The 20,332-nt window shown below is 51.9% G+C and overlaps 8 protein-coding genes across 8 annotated transcripts; 6 read left to right on the top strand and 2 right to left on the bottom strand.

Annotated features, from left to right (window-relative positions):
• Nucleotides 1-121: 121 nt before the first annotated feature.
• Nucleotides 122-3,020, top strand: SCP_0109080 (ATP-dependent DNA helicase; the record flags this gene model as incomplete). Its single annotated transcript, XM_027753138.1, has 15 exons — nucleotides 122-238; nucleotides 289-346; nucleotides 405-448; nucleotides 499-677; nucleotides 729-813; nucleotides 871-1,049; nucleotides 1,107-1,384; nucleotides 1,439-1,452; nucleotides 1,504-1,751; nucleotides 1,811-1,823; nucleotides 1,875-2,066; nucleotides 2,136-2,217; nucleotides 2,270-2,304; nucleotides 2,360-2,504; nucleotides 2,554-3,020. 15 exons carry the CDS (start codon nucleotides 122-124, stop codon nucleotides 3,018-3,020), a joined length of 2,136 nt encoding a protein of 711 aa, XP_027608939.1.
• A 264-nt stretch (nucleotides 3,021-3,284) lies between these two features.
• On the top strand, nucleotides 3,285-6,126 carry SCP_0109070 (Transcription initiation factor TFIID subunit 5; the record flags this gene model as incomplete). The annotated part of the gene is made up of 9 exons (XM_027753137.1): nucleotides 3,285-3,770; nucleotides 3,821-3,899; nucleotides 3,961-4,260; nucleotides 4,315-4,807; nucleotides 4,873-5,012; nucleotides 5,066-5,412; nucleotides 5,465-5,633; nucleotides 5,691-5,958; nucleotides 6,012-6,126. 9 exons carry the CDS (start codon nucleotides 3,285-3,287, stop codon nucleotides 6,124-6,126), a joined length of 2,397 nt encoding a protein of 798 aa, XP_027608938.1.
• A 656-nt stretch (nucleotides 6,127-6,782) lies between these two features.
• Nucleotides 6,783-7,761, top strand: SCP_0109060 (hypothetical protein; the record flags this gene model as incomplete). The annotated part of the gene is made up of 6 exons (XM_027753136.1): nucleotides 6,783-6,791; nucleotides 6,844-6,967; nucleotides 7,050-7,205; nucleotides 7,262-7,308; nucleotides 7,361-7,447; nucleotides 7,504-7,761. 6 exons carry the CDS (start codon nucleotides 6,783-6,785, stop codon nucleotides 7,759-7,761), a joined length of 681 nt encoding a protein of 226 aa, XP_027608937.1.
• A 661-nt stretch (nucleotides 7,762-8,422) lies between these two features.
• SCP_0109050 (hypothetical protein) lies at nucleotides 8,423-10,312 on the bottom strand (the record flags this gene model as incomplete). Its single annotated transcript, XM_027753135.1, has 6 exons — nucleotides 8,423-9,544; nucleotides 9,595-9,646; nucleotides 9,715-9,760; nucleotides 9,822-10,029; nucleotides 10,088-10,122; nucleotides 10,183-10,312. The coding sequence occupies 6 exons, from the start codon at nucleotides 10,310-10,312 to the stop codon at nucleotides 8,423-8,425; spliced, it is 1,593 nt and encodes a 530-aa protein (XP_027608936.1).
• A 1,504-nt stretch (nucleotides 10,313-11,816) lies between these two features.
• On the top strand, nucleotides 11,817-13,614 carry SCP_0109040 (Delta 8-(E)-sphingolipid desaturase; the record flags this gene model as incomplete). Its single annotated transcript, XM_027753134.1, has 5 exons — nucleotides 11,817-12,611; nucleotides 12,666-12,684; nucleotides 12,743-12,764; nucleotides 12,820-13,198; nucleotides 13,255-13,614. 5 exons carry the CDS (start codon nucleotides 11,817-11,819, stop codon nucleotides 13,612-13,614), a joined length of 1,575 nt encoding a protein of 524 aa, XP_027608935.1.
• A 298-nt stretch (nucleotides 13,615-13,912) lies between these two features.
• Nucleotides 13,913-14,700, bottom strand: SCP_0109030 (60S ribosomal protein; the record flags this gene model as incomplete). Its single annotated transcript, XM_027753133.1, has 4 exons — nucleotides 13,913-13,945; nucleotides 13,999-14,175; nucleotides 14,225-14,619; nucleotides 14,679-14,700. The coding sequence occupies 4 exons, from the start codon at nucleotides 14,698-14,700 to the stop codon at nucleotides 13,913-13,915; spliced, it is 627 nt and encodes a 208-aa protein (XP_027608934.1).
• Nucleotides 14,701-15,567: 867 nt separating this feature from the next.
• SCP_0109020 (UROD/MetE-like protein) lies at nucleotides 15,568-17,914 on the top strand (the record flags this gene model as incomplete). Its single annotated transcript, XM_027753132.1, has 16 exons — nucleotides 15,568-15,603; nucleotides 15,676-15,706; nucleotides 15,770-15,810; nucleotides 15,993-16,013; nucleotides 16,087-16,331; nucleotides 16,387-16,445; nucleotides 16,509-16,528; nucleotides 16,581-16,649; nucleotides 16,703-16,774; nucleotides 16,829-16,925; nucleotides 16,984-17,240; nucleotides 17,295-17,372; nucleotides 17,426-17,527; nucleotides 17,587-17,684; nucleotides 17,730-17,793; nucleotides 17,849-17,914. 16 exons carry the CDS (start codon nucleotides 15,568-15,570, stop codon nucleotides 17,912-17,914), a joined length of 1,356 nt encoding a protein of 451 aa, XP_027608933.1.
• A 601-nt stretch (nucleotides 17,915-18,515) lies between these two features.
• SCP_0109010 (hypothetical protein) lies at nucleotides 18,516-20,274 on the top strand (the record flags this gene model as incomplete). Its single annotated transcript, XM_027753131.1, has 4 exons — nucleotides 18,516-18,823; nucleotides 18,905-19,086; nucleotides 19,146-20,150; nucleotides 20,216-20,274. The coding sequence occupies 4 exons, from the start codon at nucleotides 18,516-18,518 to the stop codon at nucleotides 20,272-20,274; spliced, it is 1,554 nt and encodes a 517-aa protein (XP_027608932.1).
• Nucleotides 20,275-20,332: the final 58 nt, after the last annotated feature.

Genomic DNA, 20,332 nt, shown 5'->3' with positions numbered 1-20,332 from the left:
AGATCATCTTGTATCGCGTATCTGTAGTGTATTGATTTACACAATATTTACCCGCGCATTCGCGATAGGTCACGATCACGAGTCACGAGCGTGTTGAGAGCGACGCGTAACGCGTCAAGTCATGTCACCGGAGGGCCTCTTGTCTGCGTTACCATTGGGTCTGCATATAATGGAAGAAGCTCACAGAATATTGAAAAAGACCTTTGGATTCTCATCTTTTCGTCTTCAACAGGAGGCGGTGAGTTTCTTAGTCTCAAAAACATCATTCAATCTTACCCCTGTTTGTAGGTCATCCACAGGTTACTCGTTGAGAACGAGAATGCGCTCGTACTGTTTCCCACTGGAGGTTCTTTTCTCTGTTTTCCTGGTTTTTTTTATTTAACCATGTGGCCGTCGTTGATTAGGAGGCAAAAGTTTGACTTATCAAGTTCCTGCGCTGTGCATGGAGGTACCTGAGACACTTAATTTTTGTTACATCGCTTCTGACACCAGCACAAGGGTCTGACACTTGTTATCTCACCCCTGATTGCCCTGATGAAGGACCAAGTGGACGCTCTCGTGAGACGCGGTGTGAAAGCAGCTAACTTGGATAGTACGCTCACAGCAGATAGAGCGGCATGGGTCAAGGGAGAAGTGCTCTCGGGTGCCATGAAGATATTGTACGTCGCACCTGAGCGGTAAGTTCATGAATTATCTGCCTCATTGAAGGCCACAATTGAGTGTGCCAGGCTTAATAACGAGTCCTTCATCACCATGATGAAACGAGTCAAGATATCGTTGTTGGCGGTCGACGAGTCTCATTGTATTTCACAGGTTAGTGCATTATACTTTGTGGTGTTTACCTCTTCGTGTTGAGTCAGGTGCCCGCAGTGGGGTGCCAGCTTTCGCCCGGAGTACCTGAAGATTGCTAGGTTTGCCGAGGAGATGGATGTCGAGCGTGTCTTGTGTCTCACAGCGACTGCAACGAAGGGTGTTTCCGATGATATCTGCAAGAGTTTCTACATTAATCCAGTTGCTGGTGTTTTCCGAACCCCGGTGTATCGTCCAAAGTAAGGCTCAAACTCAACACCAACGAGTGATTGTGAAGTGTTTACTATCTTTTCCAGCCTTTCATTCCGAGTCGAGATTGCACGCACTCTAGACGAGAAGTTGGACCGTCTTATACCTGTCCTGAAGTCGCGAACGGGACCTGCGATTGTCTACGTCACTCTGCAGAAGCACGCACAAGAAGCCGCAGATCATCTGCGCCCACATGGGCTTGAGCCTATGGTCTATCATGCAGGCTTGCCGCCAGAAGAAAGAGAGAGGGTACAATATGAATTTATGGACTCAGAGAAAGGTATCGTCTGTGCTACCATCGCGTTCGGCATGGGTATTGACAAGGGTAAGCACGTGGACTGTTAGCGAAGCTTCGTTCGTCCTGACCTTTTCTATTCAGCCGACATCCGACAGGTGAGTCCGTAAAGAGAAGGTTTTGAGATCAACCTTCATCTATAATGTTAGGTCATTCATCTGCACATGCCGAAGACGCTGGAGAACTACAGTCAAGAAGTCGGCAGAGCAGGCCGGGATGGACTAGAGTCAACGTGTATCATGTTCCTGTCCGCTGCCGACATCCCCGTCCTCGAGGGCTTTGCGCGTGGTGATACGTGCGCGCGCAAAGACCTAGAAATATGGTTACAAGAAGTTGCATTGCGCCAGCGTGCCGTTGACGGGACTATAGACTTCAATCACTATGAGCAGTCTAGATTGTGAGTTTACAATTTCATTCAGGTTTCATTAACACTCGCTGACCTGGACCACTTTCTAGGTATGATATCCGAGTATGAGCCCAGCGTTCTCCTCGCAATAACTCGTTCTTACGCATCGCATAGCAAAACGTGCTCAACTTGTGTTATGCGCAACTCGAACTCGATTATAGTTACATCAGGGCGGTGACCCCCTTTTACTCTATCTACGATATTACTGCGAGGACTCCGGCGGGTTGGAACAAAGTTTTGGCTGATAACTCTCCCATTGGCAAAGCAATCCGAAACCAATGGACACTGAAAGGCACCGGTCACAGTGTACGGATATAGTTCCCTGGCTTGTGTACTTCCAAATTCTGACTCGCGATTTATACCATTGCATCATAGGTTGACATGGTGCTTACCGCCCAGTGTTCAAAATTCGATCGCGCTGAGCTTGCAAAACATGTCACCGGTTGGGAATTGGATGGTAAGGTCCATTTACCTTAAGTGAAGTTATCACTTAGGCGAGAATATCATAGGTCATATATCCTGCAAACCGTCGGGGGTCAGAGCGGTAAGTCTACCGACTGATTTCTAATGTAGTCCATCTCATATGATGGTCCCCTCAGCGTTACATGATAAATAATCCCCTTCCAACGTCCACCGACGAAATCAAAAGTCTGGCAGACAAGATGTTTCAACGGATGCTCGACCGCGAAGAAGAAGCAGTGCAGAAACTCCGTCAGGTCACTCACTTCGCAACGAATGACGACTGTGAGTGGCATGATCGCTTGCATGATATCCACATATGACATTGTTAAAGGCTTGGCCCACGCCCTTGCATCATACTTTGGGGATGAGGATGCGGTCGACGGGGGAATGTGTGGAAAGTGCTGCTTCTGTACTTCTGGAGCAGGGCTGGAATTCAATCCTCTTGCTGAAGCTTCGCCAGACCCGAGACAAATCCAGGCGATCCTTGGAGCCTGTCCCGAACGTGACGACCCTCGCCTACTGGCACGCATGGCCTTTGGCATCACGTCTCCTCGATTGACAGCGGGAAGGTGGTCGACCTCTCATCCCCTCTTCGGGAGCATGGTCTCGGTGGACTTCAATGCACTTGTTGCAGCGTTCGACGCAGAATGCAAGAAAGCAGGCTACGCGAAGAATGCCGTCAAGACGGCAGTGAAGCGGACATATTCACAAGCATCGTATCCTGCGCGTTCGAACTATGGGAGCTCTACTCGCGGTCGCGGTGGAAGCAGCAAGCGGGCTCGCGGAGGGAAGTATTAGACCAGATGATTGGAGAATATTCCGATTTGTACACGTGTAGAAAGAAATGCAGGCCAACTTTTATTCGACCCCATTAACTCTATACCCGATCAAAACACCGAGATTGTGGCACCAAGCGCCGGTAGAGTTGAAAGCAGTCGAATGGGCGCTTGGGAAACGCGACGCGTCCCCAGAGACGTGACTTACACTTGATCAACGCAACTTCGCTCTAGTGGCCACTCCGACAGGATTATTCTTTGTACACACCACTTCTAACTCTCTGCCATGTCTGTTTCGACACCACCAGTTTCTACACCTGAGGCCTCATCTTCAGCGGCAATTCCACCACCAGCTGTGGCGGACCCTTCCAGCAGCTCCTCTACTATCGATCGCCTTGTTCTGGACTACCTGCGTACCAGAGGCCACAAGGCGGCAGAACAAGCTTTACTCGAATCGCTAAATACTAGCTCCCCTGATGATGGAAACAAGCCGGAAGCTAGTTCTTCGACAACAATTACTCCCGAAGAGCTTGTGAAGCGACTCGCAGTCTATGCGCAGAAACCAACTCGCCCGGGAGAAAATGCATTCAAGGATACTGCCAGTGTTTTGCAAGAGCTGGCGGCCATGAATAACCCCATTACTATTCAGAGTCTCATTGCCAGTCTGGGTCCCATAGGTGCCGAGGAAATCTTGTCGCTCGACCCTACCGACAAGCAGGAAGGGTTCAGAGAACTCGAAGCATGGGTTGACGGATCTCTCGACATGTATCGAGTGAGTATCTTTGTGTCGTGCTCGTTTTCACTGCTGAACCATCGCACAAGCCCGAGTTCCGACCAATACTGTTCCCCATCTTCTGCCACTTCTACCTTGACCTAATACAATATGGATTCAAAGAAGCTGGCAAGTCAATTTCCTCATGTTCCCCCTATTGCCCTCAGCTGTGTCTCACATCTGTCGCTAGCTCTCAGTTTCCTCTCTACGTTCTCACCATCACTTTCGCCCATCCATGCTGCTACATTGCACCATTTGTCAACATTACTCCTCCCATCTCATGTCCAAAACGATGAGCTTGCACAACGGTTTCGGAATGAGAAGTATACCATTCGCATGAGCCGTTCCGGATTCGGCTTACTTCTCGGATGGCTAACGGAGGGAGTGGGTGGTGAAGCACCCGGCTTAGGTGAGGGGTTTACGGGAGAGAAGGGCAAGAGAGGGAGAGCTGCGGTCATGCGAGTCGTGAACAATCATCTCAAATTTGATGGTAATTATACATACTCTCTTCGGCTTGTGAATCGTATATTCAATTCAAAGACAGTTACGTCGTCTACAACAAGCGCTGTTTCACCCACTGCATGGGAGGAGTCCACTGGTCTCTTGTCCTCGATTATTCCTCGGGCGAATGGGTCAACGCAAACCGACCCTCACACATTCAACTCGTCCAAGGGAGAGCTCAAGCTCGGGCCAGCCCCGGTTTCAGATGAACTCCGGTCGGAAGCTGAACGCGTGCTCAGGGAGCAGGCGATGGTTGATCGAGACCCTGGTGCCCAATACGACCTCCACTATGCTCGTCCGGTACCCATCGCAGGGGTTGTTGCGCCTGCAATTTCTGACTTGGCACCACATCCTCCCTCGTTCATGACTGTAGATGTCAAGCGAGAGGTGGAGAAAGTGCGGGATGCAAGAAAAAGGATACGTCTGGAGCCCTCAGCACTATCCAACGTGAACATCAACACTCCGCAGGGTGCAGTGGCGAGATCTCGCGCGTTGCCCAGTATCTGCGCGTATACCCTGCACGACGTTGGTGAAGGGTAGGTGTCTCAGCCTGTCTACTTATCTTGGAGTCGATGTCATCGAAATCATTATCGTCTCCCAGTGCTCCTTGCTGTACATTCTCGCAAGACACATCTCTGATGGCTGCTGGGTTTGCCGAGAGTTATATCCGATTATGGAGCTTAAAAAGCGAGAAACTGAAAGGGTACAGGAGTGACTTCCAATCGAATACCGTACGGGACGGTCAGTGCAGTTTCACACCTTTGATCACTTCACTCCTCAACTACCTTGCACAGCTGCCTCGCTGCGCAAGGCACGCGAGAAGGGCGGATCCACTACGCGAAAGTTGATAGGACACAGCGGACCCGTTTATTCTGTAGCGTTTGATCCTGTCGGAGGGTCCGCTACACCCCCAAGATATCTCCTTTCGTCGTCAGCCGATGCTACAACACGATTATGGTCACTGGATACGATGACTAACGTTGTTGCGTATCGCGGCCATCAAAATCCTGTATGGGACGTGCAATGGAGCCCAATGGGAATCTACTTTGCAACCGCCAGTCGCGACCGGACAGCACGGCTATGGTCGACGGACAGGACGGCCGCTCTCAGGATATATGCAGGGCATCTGAGCGACGTTGACGTGCGTGTAATATACGAGTTCTGCCGCAGGGATCTCATTAGCTCGTTTGCAGTGTGTACGATTCCATCCAAATTCACTATATCTCGCAACAGGTTCGAGTGATTGGACAGCTCGACTATGGGATGTCCAGAAAGGCTCCTGCGTTCGAGTCTTTGTCGGACACCAAGGAATTGTATCGACATTAGCTTTCAGCCCAGACGGTCGGTACCTTGCGAGCGCAGGTTAGTTTATTCAGTACTCCTTATCAGTGGAACATATGTGTGACGATGACATCGTAGGGGAGGATCTTGCGATCAATGTTTGGGACCTTGGATCGGGTCGACGGATCAAGAAAATGACCGGACACACGGCATCTATATACTCGCTAGCATTTAGCGCTGAATCGTCGTTGCTCGTCAGTGGCGGCGCAGATTGGACGGTGCGGTGTTGGGACGTGAAGAGTGCCGGAGGGTTACAGGGTAAGACGCGAGAAAACGGAGTCAACGGATTTGGGGCGTCCGGCATGGAAGTAAATGGAGACCAGAAAGAAGAGGAGAGCATCGAGACGTGGGTATTGTCTGACTCTTTGCATGACTGACCTGACTTTGTGTGGCGCTCAGTACCGATCTTCTCGCAACATTCCCTACGAAACGAACACCGATCATCGACGTTCATTTTACGCCCCGCAATCTCTGTCTTGTTGCAGGTCCGTACCTATCGCCTGAGCAACGATAGATTGCGAGTTATGGGCTGTGAGTCATGTCATAATTCGTCGTTCTGAGAGCTGATGCACTCGTCCAGTTAGGCTTTGTCTGATTTCTGAGTTGTTGTCGTGATGTTGGTTCTTTCGCTGAATGTTGCATCCTGCTCGTATCCTGAGTACGATGCTCCAGCTCACTCCCACTCGTCGCTACTGGAATCCCGCGCCCATCCGTGGCAGTCATGACCTCCAATGCGAGCCCCGTCAAATGACTGATCATCCATCCCTTCCTATTCTCCTTCTGTCTTTATTTCTTCAGTCGATCGGTTATTGCTGTAGCACAGTTGCGAAGAACTCCGACATAGTCGGATATATGCAGTCTGTATCGCTAGGGTTTCGGTGGTGCAGTGCAACTCTTTCTGGTGGGGACAGGATGCAACTCGCGCACAATTGGCTGCTGCTGTATCTCTAGCGTCGTTTTCACGCCCTACAACGGCCTACAATATTTGCGAGCTGCTTTCAGAGATCTAAGATTCTAACTTAATTCATGCGAGTATGACTGGTCACGTGCGCAACATACAACTTGTTCACGACCTTTGCGCCCTGTTCAGTACCGCTCACCTCAACAGGCCAACAACTACAACTCGCACCGACGCAATCAAGAACTTCTTGAAGTAACACCATCGCAACTATGGATTTGGTATACTTTCACGCGACTCGGTATGATCAAGTGGCTAATATGCACTAAGCAGACGGAAGACCAACCCATGGACATGGACACAGCCATGGACACCTCAGTTCCACCACGGCAATACCTACCCCAGCAGCACGACGACGAAGCACCCCTAATGCGATTTGACGAGAGCAATACAGCCGGTAAGCCTAGAAGTGCAGTACACGCGCCGTCTTCTACATCCTGTCATGCTAGTTCTGACCGAACTGGACCGTTTGTATGAAGAAATGAGAACTTTAGTGGCCTCTGCTGCACACGCCCGCGAAACGTTTCGCGAGATACCGGTGAAGGTGCACGTCCGACGGCCAGAAAGAGATGCGTGGGCATACCTGGGCCGGGGTGTTGTTACGCAGGAAGTTTGGGGCCAATCCTCACGCGTCGGTGCGTACCTTCTCTAGCACAGGGTTGGTAGAGGCTCTCATGCACAGTTTTTGTAGTTGTCAGGTCAGCTACGAGTCGTAAGGTAATGACAGCGTTCGGCGAGGTACGTTCTCAGATAGCTTTGTCCTAGCAGCTCACGAAACGTGTACTCCCAGGACGTCTCGTTGCAGGCCGAGAAGCGCGGCAACTTTGTCGTCATAGGATGCGTCGAAGGTAGTCGTGTAGTCTCATGGTCCCTCAACGTATGTCACTCCTTCACACCCTGCTCCAAGGCCACCATGTGACACACTTTGCGCAGGCACTCAACAACTCCGAGACTGTTCGTCTGCTGGCCAGCATAGACTTGGCGTGCTATTCGTGCAAGCAGGCTGTGGCGGACCCGGCTATGCACAAGTCGCATCGCCGCCGTGTCGCACGTATAATCAAAGATGACCGCAGACGCCGTCACAAGCGCCGTAAGGACCAGGATTCCATGTTTGCAGCATTCGCGCGTACCGGGCTCAACGCAGGCCCGCCCGACGAGCTCCGTCCCACCCCACCTCCGGTGCAACTGTAACGACTGCCGCGAGAAGGATGGTGACTTGTGTCCGTGTCCGTGTCCGTTATTTGCACCAGAGGAATGACAAGCAGAGATGCGTTTTCGTAATGTATTCTATGTATCATCCTTCCCCCCAGCCAGGTATTCTGTGTTATTGTATCCTCAGGATCTGTTTCTTACCACTCATTCCCCACTATCGCTGCCGTCCTCGCCACTCTCGACGTAATATTCGTCCTCGGTTGGGGACGTTACACCCATGTCCACTGTTTCACTCTTTCTCGTCGCTCGTACTATTAGAATCACCACACGCAATACAGTTTCTAGACACATGTTAATCAGTTGCGTATGCAGAATGCCCATAAATCAGAACACATCAACAACACCTCAAATATCGACAATGAATAGAGAAAAAGGATCGTGGGTCGGGTTAATATTGAGGGATGGGAAGGGAGGGGAAGGGAGACAGTTGCGACCAGATGGTGAGAGCAGAGAGTGGTCGAAACGAAACAGTGCGCGTGTACAGTCTTCAACAGTTAAATATGACGTCCCAGCAATGCAAAGTAATGTCAAAGAATAGATACTATATACCACGAGGGTGCATCCTCAAGAAGGTCCAATAATGACTGGCTGTAGTAGCTTATGAACGAAGTGCAAAGGTAACAGCGGGTGCCTGTTCACGCTATGATCGAGTCGCGGATGCTGGAGTGGGAGGTCCTGGTGCCAATGGCCGCTGCAGGTTTTGAGTGTCGCTAGAATCGTCCTGCTCCAGGATCTCAGGACCGGCAGGTGTGTGTGGTGTCAAGGCAGCACTGGGCATAGCCGGTGTATGTGGTGTTAAAGCAGCACTAGGTAATTCAGGCGGTGGTGGCGGATATGTAGTCGTGCTGGAAGGTCCCGAGAAGGACGGCGGCGGTCTGAGGTCGCTGTATTGCGGTGGCAACTCGATGACTTCCTCGGCATCGGTGTGCAGGATGAACCGGGCAGGCGCCGCATAGCCCGACACGCCTGCAATTGCGGCTTTACTTCGTGTTCCCAAGCTGCTGCCGCTGCCCTGGCCATGGGAGAATATAGCGCCGGTTGGCTCGCCGCGCAGGCCTTCTGTTATGACAGACTCGGCGTCCATCTGTGAGTCCCGTTGTAAGACCGACGCGGTACTGAACGGATTTTGCATTGGGAAGACATCGGAGTCGTATTGCGTACTTGGACGCAGGAGATTGGAGTGGGATGTCGTGGAAGAAGGGCGTATCGCTGCGTCAGACGCGGCGTAGAATGGATACGGCTGCACAACAGGCTCAGGCGAGTTGTCGGCACTGTCATGCGCCAGATCGACAGGCTGGTCCGCACGCTTCGGACGGAAGGCGTAGAAGTTTTCGTCAGGATATTCACCAGTACGTGCGCGGCGTCTGCGTCTGAGGAGGAAGAATATGACGAGAACAATGACCACAAGTGCCAGTAGGCTGCCGATGGCAGCAGCTGCGATCGTGCCGCCAGACACGGACGAATGATTTGATGTAGCTGAGTCCGCCGTGTTTGTGCTGGAAGCGGAGCTTGAGCTACTACTGCTCGCCGAAGCGGTGGCAGAGGGGGTATTCGCGACTGAGGATGGGTAGCTCCCCGTCAGACAAGAAGCATTGTCAGATAGACCAACGACGTCCACTTGCGTGCTCCCGCCCTGCCGTCCTTTGGAGTCCGCCATGAAGAAGACGATTGAGGTACCTGAAGCAACATTTGTTGTCCAGTCGAAGGATGTCGCCCCTGCGGGAGCATTCAAAATGAAGGAAACGCCCCCAGGGATAACACCCTACAGAACATCAACGGAAATCAGATAGACAATGCTAACAGCGGACTTACCGTGACGGTGACTGGCAGCACCGCTCCGACGTAATTATTGAACGTGTACGTCCTAATCCATACCGCGACATAGAATGATTTAGTCGAAAAGTTGTCACAATTAAACTATATGGATATCACCTGCACTGCACAAGAGCGGAATTCGTGTCGTAGAAAAAGTCAACCGCTGACAATACACTGGCCGTCAGAAAATCTGAAAGTACCACGAGAATGTGTAGAACGTTCACCTGGAGCTGTTGTATTGCACTGAGCGCCATTTGGGGGTGGGCCTACAGTAAGAATATCCGAGGTACCGCCCGAGGCGAAACCATTCGCGTCCGACATGGTGGCGAGGAATTGCTGGTTCTCGGCGAGCGGTAGCTGCGCCTGGTATGAGCCCCTTCCATTGCTGAAGCTTGACGATGGTATCTGGATAACCTGGGGCCTTCCAAAAACCTGGGCACGACAACGCTCAGTCCCCGCACTTGGAGCACACGCCCTTCTAAGTACGCACGGGTATCAGAGTGAGTTCAAAGGGTGCCGTGCCGCCTGAAGTTGCGCTATACAATCAGAACCAAGACAGCATCGCGGCAGCAGAGAGGGCCTGACCTGTCCAGGAGAAGGGGAAGTTACCACACTGCGTCGGGGTTCCGTACGAAAAGGTGAAATTGGCGGCTACGACTGGCGAAGAAATGGACAACAAAATGAGAGTCGGCAAGAGGACGAAGTGTCTCGACATGGCCGGAGAAAGGAAGGGAAAATCAGAGAGAGGGAAGGACGGTTGGAGGCGCCACAGTAGATGGGCGAGTGGGGAATCTGAAGGGGGCGAGCGCTACATTCCCGACGGACGAGCGCCAGGACGTCGCGCCCTAGGGCATTCGGCCCCTCGCGATCGCCGCCATCTCTGTTGAGCTCTTTCGTGACGTCTCATCAATCACTAGGCAGAGCATTACCATTGATCTACATGCTCGTCTCACTTTGCGGGAACTCAAAACCCCCTACCTGCTGATAGTACTGTAATCCATACCGTAGACATATTTCGGGCAAGCCGATGCAGGTTTCGCAAGTAGGATTCGTCGGAGACGATGCGTAATAAGTACTGGACCGCATCTCAGGGCATGATTAATTACGTCAGGCACACACATTTCAACAAGGTCTACGTCAAGCGTGTGAAGACATCCACTCGCGTTGCTTCCAGCGGAGACCGCCAGTACTGTACTTATCCCGGAACTCCATTGCACATGCTACTGCAGCGAATGGCAGTCGGCGGCGTACCACGGAGAGACAGGAAGATAATAAGTGTATCGTCAATGTCTCCAAGCGACCTCCATACCATCGCTGGAGGTACTGCCAATACAGCGTAGAATTTTGGAAGCGTTTGAAAATGCAACTCGGACTTTAACTTGGAGCATACTGTTTCCAGCATAAATAAATTTGGACACCGCCTTGTGTCGATCCGTGAGAGAATGAGGTAGACTTGGCCGAAGAAATAGCGAAATTCAGACACAGTCTCGGGAGGAAAAGGATATGGATATAATCGAGAAGAAGAGGCAGACAACAAAGCATGCAGAAATTACTCTTACGAGAGGGCCGTCATCGCGATCGACGTCGGGAGTCATCGATCATCCCGGAAGAGTGACCCGCAGGCGTGAGGCGACGTAGAGAGAATCTCAGACTAGTACTATAAGCAAGACCACCAATGGTCTTGCTGACGGTGAGATGCAGAAGATGGTACCGTCTCCTGCATCTGAGAACCGACGGGCATGATCTTAATTCGTCGTGTGTCGAAAACACACAATGAGTAAGTTACGGCAGACATCTTGGCTCACCTAGCTAGATTAACACCTCACATGGCCATTGGATGCTTGGGGTAGTCTCTCCAGAGTATGAACGATACTGAACCGCAATGACATCTGCGTCTTGTGACTTGTCCGCGTCTCGAGAACGCGACGCCGCGATTCGTGCGCAATATCAACTCTGCTGTGTCAAAAATTGCCTCAGTCGTGTCACCAAATCGTATGATACGGTCGTCCGCAGCCACACATATTTGTGGGAGAAACCACAGGATGAGTGCTGATGAGTGATGTCTGCGCTTCCTCGGAGCAGTTTGTGGGTATTTCAAATATGCGTTGGGCGGCTGTCAGCAATGGTCACGGTGTTTGAGTAATTCGTGGTACTTTATTGATGGGTCGTCTCATGGTTCGGTGAATATTCCTCCCTCGAACCACCACCTCCTGCGACAGATGGGAGTTCCAACCACAACTTGGACTCGCGACCAGATTGCCGCGCGTATCCTCGCCGGTGAAGCCATTTTTATTCTCCACGGTAAGGTCATCCGCGTCCCGTCCTCATGGCTTACCGCGCACCCCGGTGGTACGCTCGCAATTCTTCATTTTATCGGGCGGGATGCTACAGACGAAGTTGAGGCGTTCCATTCCGACGAAACTCTCGGGAAGATGCAAGGCTACGCGGTTGGCACGGTCGATCTCGGACCAGAGGGCTGGTTTCCTCTGGTTCCACCCATCATGAACGGCTGGGTGAGGAAGCTGGGCAAGGATGGTGCGGAGTGGTATAATGAAGCAAGGGCAATTAAATCGTTGGAAGATACGGAATTATCACCCGCGTCGCAAATCTTGCTCGTCGAAAAAGACAGCATATCGCCTTGCAGTCCTACACTGTCTATTCTCCAACCTCCGCCTACGCCGCTATCCACTAAGCTTCAGGTCCAGCATTCCAAAGCTTACAAGGCCCTCCATAAGCGCGTCGTAGATGCTGGTCTCTACAAGACTCCGTGGTTGACCGGATACGGTCCTGAATTCGTCCGTTACACCCTCCTCGGTGTACTCTCGGCCTACACGTATTCCAAAGGGTGGATCGTTCCCAGTGCGATATGCCTTGGTCTTCTCTGGCATCAACTCACCTTCTTCGCCCACGATCTGGGACACCTTGGTGTCACGCAGAACTGGGCGTTGGACCGCATCATTGGCATATTTGTCGCTGATCTCGTCGGTGGGCTGAGTATCGGTTGGTGGGTTGATGTCAGTCTTCAGCGGGCGTCCCATGTATCCCCTCTCTGATATTTTGCCTTGCAGAACCACAACATACATCATCGTAAGTGTCCCATCTCGGTTTCGCGTAATAGTGTTGTCATAAAGTGACCATTCTACAGTGATGACGAACCATCCATCTCAGTGTGTTGCTGTCTGCACTTCGCGTTTAAACAGTTCTGAGTTATGCCTTCCTCAGTGATCCCGACATCCAGCACCTACCCTTCTTTGCCATCTCACCAGTCTTCCTGAACTCGTTGTATTCTACATATTACAAGCGCGTCATGTACTTCGACTCCTTCAGCAAGGTGTTGATATCCATCCAACACAAGCTGTTCCATATAGTCCTGAGTCTCGCTCGCTTCAATCTGTATGTCAACTCCTACAGTTTCCTTGCCAAGACTGCCTTCCAGCCCAAGCGCTTCAGAGGAGGCCGGTGGTGGTGGTGGCTCGAGATCATCTCCCTCGGAGTATACGCGTCGTGGTACTCCGCGGTTGTCAAGGGATGCGGGACCGTCGGCAGGGCGTTGTTATTCGTTCTTATCAGCCATGTGGTGGCGAGCCCCGTCCATGTCCAGGTTAGTGTTCCACGAATTGCTAGTTCGCATCCGCTAATTCGTTAAACGGCGTCCAGATTGTACTCTCCCATTTTTCGCGCTCGACCGCAGATTTGGGTGTCACCGAGTCTTTCGCCGCGCGGCAGCTCCGGACTACGGTTGACGTGATTTGTCCTCCGTCCCTCGCTTTCATCCACGGCGGTCTCCATCTGCAGGTGACCCATCACATGTTCCCGCGCCTGCCCCGTCACAACTTGTTGCAGGCGAGCATGCTTGTGAAGGAGTTCGCGAAAGAGCAGGGTATGGAATTTGCCGAATTCGGTTTCGTCGAGGGGAACGGAGACGTGCGAGGAGTCCTGAAGCAGGTGGCAGACCAGGTGAAGATTGTGGGTATGGTAGCGGACGCGGAAATCAAGGAGGCTATGATCTGCCCGTAATTCAATCACGAAGTTGTTCACGCTGATTATACCATCGCCATGCTTGTCGTACACATCGATAAAAAATACTTGTTGGGCAATATTCATCACGCAAGGTAAACAGACAGAGATCCTCACAAGCGTAGCGCAAAGTGGTAACCAAAGAACAATTGCAAGAACAACCGGCCGGGCATCGAAAGGCGTTCTCATCATAATTGCATAAGGCATGGGACGACGCAACAATGACCAGATTTTGAATACATGGAAGGTGCGATAGGTATGAATGCAGGACAAGAGGCGACGGAAAGTAGTGAGAGGTTTACTTCTTCTTGTTCGCCTCCTCCTCAGCCTTCTGCAATGGAGGGCAATCAGAGGATGCGCGTCAAGGACGACAAAAATACAAACCTTGGCTTCCCGAACCTTGCGCTGGCCCTCATGCCGAGCGAACGCGCGCTCAGTGCGGAGGGTGCGGTAGGCCTTGAACTCACGCTCCTCCTCGGTGATCTGCCGGGGTGCCTCGTGCACAAAGGAATCAGGGAGGGCGAGGTTAACCCGTGTTGTCTCGGCAGTGAGGGCCTCACCCTGGTCGCAATTCAGCTTCGTTCGTCAGAGCACTAGACATGAGACGCACCGTGGAGTCACCCTTCTTTGGCTTTTTCGCATTGCGCGGGAACACGATCAACCGTTCCTTGTAGACCTTCAGGCGCTCAACGTTAACAGCCTTGCCCTCCTCGCTCAAATTCCTCCTCCGGTGGTCAACAACAATGCCGACACCACGCGCCTCCTTCTTACCAATCCCAGCCTCCTTGAGCTCAGCCAGCGTGAATCCTCGTCCCTCGCGGACTTTGCGGTTGTAACGAACAGTTTGGGCACGGACGGCGGGGCGGAGGAGGGTGAGTGGGCGGACACCGAGCGAGGCAGCCTTAGCCTTGCGCGCCTGGCGACGGCGGAGCTTGCGTCCGGGCTGGTCGAACCAGGTGCGGACACGGGTCTGCCAGTCCTTGCGGAAGTGGTTCTGATGAAGGACTGCACAAATTCAATCGAATCAGTGTGATTCAATATGGCCTTCCCGCGATTGAACACACCGTTGTTGTGTGCAAAACCCATGTCTTAGTCTGAAAATGCAGCAGGTTGTTAGCATAAATCGTGTGCGAAATTCGTGACAGGCAGTATGCCACTACATCCTGGGTTTTCACCGCCGATCCAGCACTTTCCCGACTCCTTCGGCTCAAAATAACAGGATCGACAGTATAAACGTAGGATGCGGAACCATCTGCAATGGCATTCAGCAATATTATGAGCATACTCACCTTGAGGGGGGTTGTCTTGACGGAGTGCTGGCGACACACCGAAATTCAGTTTGCTGTGTCGGCAATTCGCGGGCCCTTGAATCGGCGCATGGATTCTCTGGCCTGGAGAACCTTCTGAGATGGAAATACACCAGCTCCGCTTCCATCTCGTCCACGCATTCGTTTGAAACAAGACTTTCATAGAATTCATCTGAGCCTCGCGCGCACGCTCCATGGTGGTGTTCTAGCGTAACCGAGTGTTATGTGTATAAATCTGTTCCACTCAATTTAGTGCCTTCGCGTGATATGAGAATGTCATGAACACGCTTGTCGTTCTGCTGGGATCGTGAATCCGCGTTATATCCTGGGTTTAGCTACTTAGGCATGTATCTATCCTTCAGCATCAGGTCAGCGCTCGTTGACGAGCTCCGAGTGCAATTCTGCGCGACTAAACGAGGAAGCACAATTCGAGTAAGCATACTGTTCGAGCTCGTCAACTGCCACTTTCCTGTATCTAACTTGCGGCGCTACATAGGGTCGTAACGAGCCTGTTGGCCGATTGGCGTATGTTGTGGCGCACCGTGCTCATCGACGTCCAGATAGTCGGCTAGTCGCCTTCAACTTTGGGAGTCGGGAGGACATCGTACTCTCAGCACCTTTTTAACTTTTCGAATTCCCTAGATGAATGACATTAGCGTGGACTTCTAAGAAACTACACTTAGTGCGTCTACTGGAACGCCCATGTGCCCAGCCAGCTCCGTGACTTCCTGACCGAGACGTGTCTCGTTTGCAGCTTCTGAAGCATCGAACCCCTCGCCTACTTGGTGGGAAACCGGTACCTTCGCAATCTATGCAGGACCACACTTATCTTTTCTCCATCTGGATAGGGCTTTTTCACGTCTCAAAGCTGTCCATCAGTATGAATCATGTACGTCAGTGTCTGGCATGGGCAAGCCTCCTGCTTTTGACCACCTTCCCCGGTATGTGCGGCTTTCCATTATGAGCTAGTGGTGCATGCATGGCGCCCGAGACCCTATCTCTTCTTATTACGTCACAAATCACACACCGCGGGATAACTGACACAATAGAACATGCTCATTCTCATTCTAGGCGTGGCGCAGGCACCTTACGGTAGGGATACACCATACATCGGTTGAAAAGGGCGCAAGGTCTTATAGCTGACCGGTGACCGGTGACCGAACAGTGCCCAGGAATCACTCACATCGATCCTGTTTTGACCATGTCTACTCGTCTGAATCCTCCATTCCGCGCTGAGCATATTGGTTCTCTCCTCCGACCGGCTAAACTTGTCGCAAAACGGTTCGAGTTTGAGACCGGGGCATGTTCTGCAGAAGAGCTCAAGGCTGTCGAAGATGAAAGTATTCCTGCAATCGTGAAGCTGCAGCGAGAGGCAGGCATGAAGACGATCACGGATGGCGAAATGAGGAGGTGAGCGGAGGAGCTAAGATTGTGGCGTGGTATGATGTTCACGCATATTGGTTAGAGCTGCATTCTACCAGGGCATGTTTGAGAAGCTCGGCGGCATGGAGATTGTTCCCAACTGTGCGTTGAATGCTTGAGGGTGCACGCTGAAGCTACTAACCGTGAACCCACCCACATATCCAGGCTCGCTTACCACTTTCAAGGTGACACCTGCATCTCTAGATCCTAATGGCAACGTGAACAACTTCTTTGCAGTCATATATTCCTTACGTGGGCATCTTTCATGCCATGGGACTGACGGAGTATTCCTCGATATACTGCAATGTAAGTACTTCTAGGTGGTTGGATGTCAATCGACGTAAACCAGCCTTGTGAAGGGCAAGATCAAGAGGACCGAGGGTGTTCACACTGATGACTTCAAGTACTTGAAAAGTTTGGTCTCTTCGGAGGTAATCCCACCATTGTAACAGCTGACGAAAGAGATGTTGATTGTTTTCCTGGAGGTCGAACACATCAAAGTGACCATTTGTGGGCCAACCTGGATGCATCTCCGTCACGGATCTGATCACACGTATGACAAGTCCGTGTATACGAACGATGGTATGATCACTGCTCCCTGCATAGCTTACAGTCCACTTATTTGTACTCCACGATGAAGCGCAGTACTTCGCTGATCTCATTCAAGCGTATCGCGAAGAAATTAAAGAACTGTACTCACTCGGTTGTCGCAACGTTCAGTTCGATGATCCAACGTTCTGCTTCTTTTGCTCAGACTCCATGATTACCGGCATGGAACAAGCCGGCGTGGATCACGAGGCGTTGCTTCGCATGTACATCGATGTTTTCAATGACATCACCAAAAGTCGTCCAGCCGATCTCACTATGGGAGTCCACATGTGCAGGGGAAATTTCAAGGTCTGTACATCATATCGTGAACACAGATTTGGTTACTGAACACTTTTCGTGTAGGGAATGCATTACACGGCAGGAGGTTATGCACGTATCTCTGAAACGCTCTTCAAAAGGATGGACGTGGACTGTTTCTATGTATGGCATAACTAAGGCCAATTCACATAATCTACTACTAATGAAGGGCGCAGCTAGAATTTGACGATGATCGCTCTGGTGACCTCATGCCCTTGCGTTACCTTCCGCCAAACAAAACTGCTGTACTGGGGTTGATCACCACGAAGAGGGGCACTGTAAGCATTCATTTGCTCCATCGTACTAATCAGCTAAGCCCTGAACCCTACACCAATAGCTCGAGAGCATTGCGAACTTGAGAGTTCGCGTGGAGGAAGCTGCTGAGATCATATCACAGGGAGATCCTAAGCGGCCGAAGAGCGACGCGATGAACCAGTGAGTTGACATGTCTACCACAAAGCACGACCTGATGTCTTGCAGACTGTGCCTCAGTCCGCAATGCGGTTTTGCTTCTGTGTTCGAAGGTAACCCCATCTCCGAAGAGGTTCGTGTTACTGGTCACGAGTTATATTACGACAATAATACGTACTTTCATACAGGAGGAGCGAAAGAAACTCGAGCTGGTGGTTGAGGCCGCGAAGCAAATTTGGCAGTCCTTCCCTTAGGAGCACTTCGGATGCGTGCGAGTTCCGAAGTGATCCTGGCATCCCCAACGGATCGAGTAGTGGAGCCTGATGTGTTTGCATCCGTTGTAATTTGCTGCGAGGGTCTCTCAGCATGTCATATTGGACACAGCATGAAGAGTGTGCTATATCATGAGCAATCATAAACTTTTCCGAGCGAGCCACAGAGACGCACAGATAGCGACAAGATAAATGAGATGGAGAACAACAGGAGACAGATGATGATCCTCGGAAGCAGTTTGGGTTCGAGGGGCGGACCGAGGGATTACCGGATATGGCAGGCTGACAAAGTGGGAGTGGTTGGATGGAGCTGGCTTGAGCTGGCCCCTGTGGACAGGCAGCGACGGCTATACAGTTCCCGTCCCCTCCTATCCGCTCGCCATTCCTTTCTTACTGCCATCCATCACTGCCACTACTGTCTGCATCGTCTACGACCTTCAGACAGCCATTATACCCACCCCCCGAAGTCTTGCTACAGCCCTAAACCTGCCTGAGGTATTTGCCGATCGTCTTACCTCCTGACCTCTTGTTGATATAACCCAATCATGTTGCTCTAACGATTCCAGGTCCTCTTGGCACTACCATGCAGGTCTCAAAGCCTCGTCGGCATAGAACAGCATCTGATCCATTTTCCGATCCCACCTCTCACTCCTATTCCGCATACGGTATCCCAACTCTCTCTAGAAACGCCCCTGCTCAACAGGTCACCAACCGTCCACCACCTGTTCCTTCAAAGGTCACCACCAGACCCGCCCCCACCAAGCGATCATACCCATCCCCCGCAATGAATCGCGAGAACGTAGCTGAAGCAGTCCGAGATACCGTTCAGTTACGCTCGAATGACCAGAACCCTCGGACCAAGATAGGGAGAAGCCAGACTGAACTTCCCCCGTAAGTCCTCCTGTCGCTTCTTAAACGTCGGCACTGACCATTCGCATTGCCTTATGCCTTCTGTCGTTCCCTCGTAAACAGTCCTTCTGGTTCACGACCTCCCACCGCACCCGTTTCGCGGCGCTCGTTGTCTCAAGACTCTGTGCTCCGTGCAGCCAACACAGTGGAGAAATCAAAGACTAATACTCGTGCTCGTGCAGGCAAGAAAGGTTCCTCGCATGCCGATGTTATCGATAGACTAGATTTTTCCGGCGTCGGCCCCAGTACGTCCTCTTATTCCGTGCCATCCTTTGGCAATCGGTTGATCATGGCTCGATTGCAGTGTTCCACCATGACGGGCCATTTGATGCATGTGCACCCTCGCGCAATCGTCACCGTACTAGAGCACCCATGCTGGCATGGAGTGGTGTACACGACGCCGATAAGGAGGCGCTTGCCAACGCCCACGATGTTGCTCCAGGCTTGGGCCATGATTCGCCGTACCCGTCAGCTGCGGTGTACGTCCCCTATCAAGCACCAAAGAAGAAGCACGACGCTATCGCCGAGGCATGGGGTACGCATGAGCCGGAGCCTTTTGAGGACTTCTCTGCCGGGGGCGGAGCCACCACTCGCGGGATCAGCGAACTCCGAGGCGCCTCTTCTCCTCGCGGCGTTGCGACTGCTAATAGCAACTTGCGACGGACGAAGGACGGGCGTGCTGCCCGCGATGTTTATCGCGAATATTTGGACGATGGTCAGGTACCGTCCAACCGTCGCCAGCAGACCAAGCGTTCGATCCCTCCTCCCCAACCCATTTTCGTGGCTGACAATGAAAGCGGCGATAGCGGTTCTCCCCCTTCTCCCTCAGCTGGTCCTCCTTCGCCTGGGACCCCCAAGCGCACGAGGTCTATCATGCGCCGCATTCGCAAAATGCGCGACAGTCCCAATGTTCCTGTTGGCCCTGACGATGTCCCACCGAATGAGCATGAGATTTCCCCGACTTCGTCCATGGAAGATTCTGCTGTCACTCATCCGGCGTACAATGCGCGTCCGACTCATCGCTCTCAGAACTCGTTCCTAGGGCGATTTGGCCGTGGTACAAATGCTAGGAGGGAAGAAGCCGTTGGGTCGGAAGACGTTGGCTCATACGTCTACGTGGATCCTGTGCCTCTTAACAAGGAGAAATCCCTCCCTGCACCCCCTGGCATGAAGGACAACGATCTTTCACCGGGGGATAATGTAGCTGGGTATTTCGACAACTCCGTCGGCGGTGCTGCAGGATCTCCTGGCGGTGCTGGGCTCGGCAGGAAGACGAGCCTGTTGAAGAAGGTGAAGGGAGTAGTGAGAGGTAACGCAAAGTGATCATTTTCACGGTGACATGAGTCCGAAACCTACCTTCTTTTGAAATGGTAGAACATATGCCCCGTCATCTTGCTAAAGATTTTCGTGGCCTTCATCTCAAGCCCGCGTAGATCTCGCATCCGCTACCAGACTTTGATATCCTGTATCGAACTTCTTCGCGTTTGGTGA

Source organism: Sparassis crispa (assembly GCF_003851025.1).
Source record: "Sparassis crispa DNA, contig_000000F, whole genome shotgun sequence".
Taxonomy (NCBI): domain Eukaryota; kingdom Fungi; phylum Basidiomycota; class Agaricomycetes; order Polyporales; family Sparassidaceae; genus Sparassis; species Sparassis crispa.
Note: the sequence above shows the minus strand (reverse complement) of the source record. Positions and strands in the feature narration are given on the sequence as shown.